Consider the following 8,046-nt stretch of genomic DNA (forward strand, 5'->3'; position numbering starts at 1 on the left):
AAGACAGACGGAAATATAGTTACTGTTTACCAATTTCTCATAACCCTTTAGCAATTAAAGAATAGAATCACTTTGAGGTTTTCAGGGCAGATTTTTCCTAAACACGTCAGCTTGTTGTATAAGGCACCGCAAACTTACGTTTCAGTGTCTTGAAATTGAATTGAAATCTTATAAGTAGCCTTTAATGGGAGGTCATAGGTGCAATTCCTTGGAAATGTACATGCACTCGTGCAGCTACAATAATAAACAACAATTATAAACCATTCTGCAGGTGGCACAGATCAAATTTGATGTTTTGATAATAATGATTAATTAATTAATTAAATATTTTAAATGCAGATTTGCAAAAATCTGAATTATAATGTTTTAGCGTGTTCTGTGATTTTGAGATAACATGCTTCAAAGTTTCTGCATTCTATTTGACTTAGTTAAAACCTTCTAAAAAAGTACCAAAATGTACACAAAGTGAAGAAAAAACATAGCATAATGTAAATAAGTTGTCGTAGAATAGGAATAATTAAATAGTTTTGACAAAAATGTCAGATTTTAACCTATAAATTCCAATGCAACAAAATGGTTTTTTTTTACAAATTCTTGAAATTTATTAATACTATCAGGAATTGCGTAGACCCAAGAAGTCAATGTATTCTTTTAGTTCATCAGTATTTTGCAGTGTAGTTACATTTTTCATTGCTGTGAAGAACCTTTTGTAGAACCTTTATTTTAAAAAAAGTGTAACACTGTAAAATAGTATTTTTTTTAAATATCAGAACGACCAGTTGTAGTACACTTGAACATACTAAAGATACTAAAGAAGATTCAAGTAGTAACTAAATAATTTTTTTTCATACAGAGATAGTATATTAAAAGCACATTTTAGTTCATATTCATGGTGTCTTAAAATAGCAAAGTTCATCTTTGGAAGTACTAAAGAATAGTTTTTGGTATATTAAGTACAAAATTAGTGCGTGAAAATATAGGACTTTAAGTACATTATGGAAGTTCACTTTTTTCAAAAAAGTCTCAAAATCTAATTTCCACATAATAAGCATCAAAGTTTGATTTCAACCATTAATTTCACTATCATTTCAATCTTTGACATGGCTTTATTCAGTCAATATTAAATATTTTAAAGTTGTATTCTCACGGAATGTTCCTTACATTATATAGCATGCTTTTATGTGGAAAACAGTAAATCACAAAACAATGGCTAGTTTTTCGCAGGCAGTGTCACATTTGCATTTATACAGTTGCTCCTGACTCAACAGCATTGTATTAGATGACTTCAAACTGTGTTACCGAATGGTTGACTTCCGTAAACATGCGCATAAACAACAATCTCCGAATGTTATGACTTGCCAAAAGCTTTGACGTCAGTACGTTGTGACCTCATACGTGCTCATTCCGGTAATCCTATTCTCTGTTCACACATACTGTAGCATCACATCAGTAATTTACCGGTAACATCACTGGAAAATGTCCAGTATTGATTTGCTGGTGGTTTTGAAAAGGCTGAATTCACATGTGATCTCTTTATCAATAATATACCAGTGAAGACCGTATGTGTGAAAGGGCTTTTGTTAACCAGAACAGACATTGAACAGATTAATACTATCATCTTAATCGCTCTTTTATCAGCGCAGCGGTATAAATGAAACAGGCTTGATGTGCAAATCCCTTATCATCCGTATTTTTGTCACAGCACGACTCGTACTGAAAATAGCCTGGCTCGTGCTTTAAGAACAGGCCTGTGTATCAATCAACAGAAGCCAGCACATGCACAATCCAACACCCAGAATGCAAAAATAGACTCTCACACAAGGTGCTGGCATGCTGTACAAAAATATGCTACAGAAAGGAATGCGTTTGAAACCATTTCCATCAGTTTCTAAAGTCGTCCTTCGACATTTTTGTGGTCCGGCATGATGGATGCATCTAAAACAAGATATACGGTCAGGTGTGATGTTATGAGAGATTTCTGTCTGGTTGCAGGGTTGGACAGAAGTGTTGTGGTTTGATCATAACTTGGCCACCTGTTGTCTCCGTTACTCCCGGGGGGTTTCCATCGACATGTTTGGGGTCAGGGTGGACACCATGTGCATCAAGAGGAATGTCAAAACCGCCCATCTCAGTGATGACTTCCTGTTTGCATTCATATAAAAGCCACTTGTGACCACTTGGAGGTTCCAAACAGATTACCAAGACTTGAACCTCATCGCACAGCAAAACTATGAGTACTGCGGTCCAGCAAAACCGGCCTTTCAACCGGGCCGTCAGAAAGATCAAGGTGGCTTCCATGGTAACCAGCCTCGCCAAAAGCTGGCAAACCTGGGCCAACGACCACACCGGAAAGCAAGACACCATCCCGAGCGGCTGGCTGCCCGACACCATCATTGAGGACGAGAAAGAGAAGCAGAAAGAGAAGAATGAGATGAAACTTTTGGTCGCGCCCCGTGTGGTAACGGTGGACGGCGGAGATGGGGCAGACAACAAGATCAAGACGGGAAGCGTGACTAAAGCCATCACGCAGAAAGTGAACGAATGTGGAAAGGATGTAGTGAGCACCATCAAGGAGAAGATCAACACCAATCAGTTGACGTCAGAGGACACCAAAAACTTCCTAGGGAATGAGTCTCCAACCAGGAGAAGGTACTGCGGTGGGAAATCGGCGCTGTCGAAGGTGATGGGACAGAAGGAGGGGAAGCAAATGGGATCTAGAAGCAGCAGTTTGGATACGGAGGACAGTGGTCTCGGGGAGGAAGCGTCGCTGAGCGATAATAGCGATCAACATGAGAATGAACCAAAGAAACACATCAGCAGACCCAAGGTACTTTGATCATTCTTTACACAAAAGAATCCGAAGTGTGATTTCACCCATAAATACAAATTCTGTCATCATTTCTTTGCCTTCATGTCGTTCAAAAAACTCTTCTGCGGAACACAAAAAAGATATTTTAAGAAGTGTCTTAGTGGTGGTTTTGTGTCCATACAATGGAAGTCAATGGGGGCCAATGTTATTTGGTTGCCAGCGTTCTTAAAAATGTCTTCTTTTGTGTTCTACAGAAGAAAGAAAGTCTGGAATGAAGTTAGGATAAATAAATGATGAAAGTATTTTAATTTTTGGGCGAACTGTTCTTTTATACATTTTGGATAGCCATCGTGGTCCTCATTGTGTTTATACTGTAGATATCAAATGCTCAAGTCACTGTCCAAATATATTTGATTATATAATCCCTCTTGCAATGAAAGTGTGAAGTTCCATCACAACATCAGACACGTTTCACAGCGATGGAATATATGTAAATAAATACAGCGATGGAAAATTTCCATTTGACCTTCATAAAGCAGTACACTTCCCCTCCACTCGATGAGTGATATTCATCACAGCTGTGTCACTGTGGTATTCGACGCAGACTCCGGCCCGGAGCCTTCACCGTCTCACGTTTCACAAGGTGCCTTCACACCATTTCAGATGGTTCTGTTGTGAAATAAGTGCCCCCTGAAGACCCCATGAGAAATATTTAACGGTAACACAGAGGCCGTCTGACTGTGGGTAATGTGACGGTTTGGTGACAGCCTGAGTTGTCTACACCTTTAATTCGACTTAAATAATTTATTATTGTATTATTGATGAAAGCAAACAAGATCAATTAAACTCTGTTGGCTTTCTTAATAGTAATTTGTGGTCTTATTCTGCATATTCTTAAAAAAAAGAATCTTGATAAAGAAAATCAATGCATTAAGTCCTTTTGTTCTGAAGTGGAATACAGTTTAGAGCTACGATCCATAAAACTTTTGCTCCTCTATCAACATCTCTGTTTGAAATATAAAATTGCAGGTTACTTTCCCAACTTATCTTTACATGCATCAATGTCAAATTAACATTTTCAGTTAAATCATACTTCACCATTTTTTTTACAATTTACAACGTTTTTCATGGTGAATCAGGATAACGTAAGCAGACAGGGGTTTTTTTTACGAAAAAAGTTATTTCTGATTTTTAACAAAAACCCTACAATTTACAAAAGATGTTGGCATGTTGAATTTAAGAATTGAGAATGTCACTTTTTTTCAGTTTTGATTAATTTATTTAATTTATTTTTTATTTTATTTTATTATTTATTTTATTTTATTTTATTTTATATATATATATATATTTCATTTCATTTCATTTTAATCATGCAGTAGAAAATACATAATTTTTTTACACTGCTTCCTTGTTTCTTATTCTCCAAAATCAACCTTATTCTTTCGGATCATTTCAGATTAAAGTGACCACAACAAATGACCTGAGAAGCAGATGGCAACAGTTTGCCAAAAACCACATCGAAGGTCAAAAGCTCAACCCCTTCAGCGAAGAGTTCGACCATGATCACGCCATGGCGCTTCGACTCCACAAGGGCGACACTGGATACGGACGGCCCAAAGAAGGATCGAAAACCGCCCAACGTGCCGACCGTGCCCAGAAACACATCTATCGTGAGATGGAGGAGATGTGCTTTATCATACGCGACATGGACCAACAAGATAAAGACGGTCGCATATACATCACCTTCGGCCGTCTGTTCGACCGCTACGTTAAAATCTCAGATAAAGTTGTGGGAATTTTGTTGCGTTGCCGCAAACACAAGATGGTGGACTTTGAGGGTGAGATGCTGTGGAAGGGTCAGGATGATGATGTCATCATCACTCTGTTGGTTTAATGTTGTTGTTTTTTTATTAAGATATGAGATGACGACTCAAAAAGTTTACTTTATTTTAGATTTATATTATATTTTTATTATATGTGACAAAAAGCTTTGTAGTTAATAATAAAACACTAGGAATATTGACAGGAATAACCAGTAATGACAAGAATTGTGTCATGTCATTTCTAATAGTGTCAATTTTTCAATAAACTTTACTGATCTTCTATTGACCAAACAATAACAGATAGTACCACACCAAACTCATGCCATTGGTTAATGCAAAAAACAGAGGAAATTCTTGTTTTGACCAGATTGAGCTTTTCTAAATTACAACTTGTAAATACGAGTTGGAAAAAGACGTGATAAAAAAACATTGGTGACAATTATTCTGACGTGAATACATTGCATTCAAAGTCTGGACATTTAAAATAGGCAGAGCTTAAATGTTATTTATAAATTCTTTGGACGTATGAAACCGTACACTCTTAAAACCGTTCCAGAAAACTCTCAGACATTCACATCTGATCTTCTGTGTCCTTTCTGGCACATGATATATTTCGAAAGTGGCGTCAGGATTCAGTTTTGGTGGTGAGAAGCTTTACATTCGAGATGGAGAATGAGTGACTCCTTGCTCACAGTTTACACAAGAAGTTAGAGCTTCTCATGTTTGTCTCTTCACATGTCAAATATCAGACGTCCTCAGAATGCCAATGATGTCCAGGATTAATCTCACATTACTTGTAATTCTTTCATCTGTATTACATTTCAGAATCTTTAAGGTTTAGATTGATAGCCAAAGGTTATTCCGTGACGTTCTTGTTTTTTTTTGTGTAGCTCAGTGTTGTTTGATGTAATTACCTCTTTCAAAATGAAAGCATGATAGTCTTCTTACAGAAGGATTTGTTATAAATATTTGAAGATATTTGATCATGTGAAAAAAAAACCTAATTTATTGTTTTGATTTGGAAATTATGTTTTAGTTTAAATAAAACCTTAGTGAAAAACAACATTGACCTTTATGTGACGTTCTTTTTTCTCTAATTTGACCATTTTTTGACCAGTTTGATTTATTTTTTAAAACCTGGCTGTAATATTTGTGCACACAAAATTGCTTATAAGAATTTTTTTTTAAATACAGTATCTCACAGAAGTGAGTACACCCTTCACATTTTTGTAAATATTTCATATATATTTTCATGTGACAACACTGAAGAAATGACACTTTGCTACAATGTAAAGTAGTGAGTGTACAGCTTGTATAACAGTGTAAATTTGCTGTCCCCTCAAAATAACTCAACACACAGCCATTAATGTCTAAACCTCTGGCAACAAAAGTGAGTACATCCCTAAGTGAAAATGTCCAAGTTGGGCCCAAAGTGTCAATATTTGTGTTGATGGTGTGGCCACCATTATTTTCCAGCACTGACTTAACCCTCTTGGGCATGGAGTTCACCAGAGCTTCACAGGTTGCCACTGGAGTCCTCTTCCACTCCTCCATGACTACATCATTGATCTGGTGGATGTTAGAGACCTTGCGCTCCTCCACCTTCCGTTTGAGAATGCCCCACAGTTGCTCAATAGGGTTTAGGTCTGGAGACATGCTTGACCAGTCCATCACCTATACCCTCAGCTTCTTTTGGGGTCGTTATCATGTTGGAATGCTGCCCTGCAGCCCAGTCTCAGAAGGGAGGGGATCATGCTCTGCTTCAGTAGGTCACAGTACATGTTGGCATTCATGGTTCCCTCAATGAACTGTAAGCTCCTCATTGCCGGCAGCACTCATGCAGCCCCAGACCATGACACTCCCACCACCATGCTTGACTGTAGGCAAGACACGCTTGTCTTTGTACTCCTCACCTGGTTCCTGCCACACACCCTTGTCACCATCTGAACCTAATAAGTTTATCTTGGTCTCATCAGACCACAGGACATGGTTCCAGTAATCCATGTCCTTAGTCTGCTTGTCTTCAACAAACTTTGTGGGCTTTCTTGTGCATCATCTTTAGAAGAGGCTTCCTTCTGGGACGACAGCCATGCAGACCAATTTGATGCAGACCCCTTACCCCTTCAATCTCTGCAGCAATGCTGGCAGCACTCATATGTCTATTTCCCAAAGACAACCTCTGGACATGACGCTGAGCACGTGGACTCAACTTCTTTGGTCGACCATGGCGAGGCCTGTTCTGAGTGGAACCTGTCCTGTTTAACCGCTGTATGGTCTTGGCCACCGTGCTGCAGCTCAGTTTCAGGGTCTTGGCAATCTTCTTATAGCCTAGGCCATCTTTATGTAGAGCAACAAATCTTTTCTTTTCAGATCCTCAGAGAGTTCTTTGCCATGAGGTGCCATGTTGAACTTCCAGTGACCAGTATGAGAGAGTGAGAGCGATAACACCAAATTAAACACACCTGCTCCCCATTCACACCTGAGACCTTGTAACACTAACGAATCACATGACACTGGGAGGTAAAATGGCTACTTGGGCCCAATTTGGACATTTTCACTTAGGGCTGTACTCACTTTTGTTGCCAGTGGTTTAGACATTAATGGCTGTGTGTTGAGTTATTTTGAGGGGACATCAAATTTACACTGTTATACAAGCTGTACACTCACTACTTTACATTGTAGCAAAGTGTCATTTCTTCAGTGTTGTCACATGAAAAGATATGATAAAATATTTACAAAAATGTGAAGGGTGTACTCACTTCTGTGAGATACTGTACATCTGGATTTAGGTAAATGTAGAAATGTTTTAGATCTTCAATATGACATTTGTGAGATTTCTGGCACTTTTTGTCAAGAGACACATCTGAGACGCAGGAGAATTCAGCAAAAGTTTCCATCTGCTCTCTATTTATTCTTATTGATGTCCAGGAGAAATAACTGAGATTTTAAAGCGATCTCATATGTGACTCTTTTATATTTTAGGTCACCACGTAATGTCTATTGTAACATCTGGGAAGCTCTGTCGTACTGTTTTTACAAAGCAATGGCAAAATATACTCAACCCCCAATAATTTTTTGATTCTCAAATCAAGAATGCTTGATCTGTTTTTCCATAAAGTAGGCACTTAAAAATGTATTTCATCCCCACAAAAAATCCTGAGTGAAACAGGCAGGATAACTCTCACTCAGAAATAAATAAAAACCTCTTTGTTTTCAGAGGATTCACAGATCTGTGATGATGTACAGCTAAACCGGTGCTTTTGGGAGCTCAGACGGACGCCACACCGTGTTTTGTAAATCAGAGTGAGCTATTTTATTCTGTATAACCATTTTCAACAGAGTAACAATACACCAAATTGTGCATTAATCAACAGTGACGTTATCTGTTTTATTCATTTAATTTTACATTTAATG

General features: G+C 38.0%; 1 protein-coding gene across 1 annotated transcript; it reads left to right on the forward strand.

The window, feature by feature from the left end:
- The first annotated feature begins 1,992 nt into the window (after positions 1–1,992).
- Positions 1,993–5,689, forward strand: abraa (actin binding Rho activating protein a). Its single transcript, XM_057337641.1, has 2 exons — positions 1,993–2,827; positions 4,266–5,689. The coding sequence occupies exons 1-2, from the start codon at positions 2,231–2,233 to the stop codon at positions 4,701–4,703; spliced, it is 1,035 nt and encodes a 344-aa protein (XP_057193624.1). The 5' UTR covers positions 1,993–2,230; the 3' UTR covers positions 4,704–5,689.
- Positions 5,690–8,046: the final 2,357 nt, after the last annotated feature.

Source organism: Triplophysa rosa, linkage group LG7, assembly GCF_024868665.1.
Source record: "Triplophysa rosa linkage group LG7, Trosa_1v2, whole genome shotgun sequence".
Taxonomy (NCBI): domain Eukaryota; kingdom Metazoa; phylum Chordata; class Actinopteri; order Cypriniformes; family Nemacheilidae; genus Triplophysa; species Triplophysa rosa.

Excerpts from the sequence above, each read along its gene's own strand:
- abraa (XM_057337641.1), top strand. The coding sequence starts at position 2,231 with ATGAGTACTGCGGTCCAGCAAAACCGGCCTTTCAACCGGGCCGTCAGA. Across the intron at positions 2,828-4,265 it reads AACACATCAGCAGACCCAAG|ATTAAAGTGACCACAACAAA; the intron begins GTACTTTGATCA and ends GGATCATTTCAG.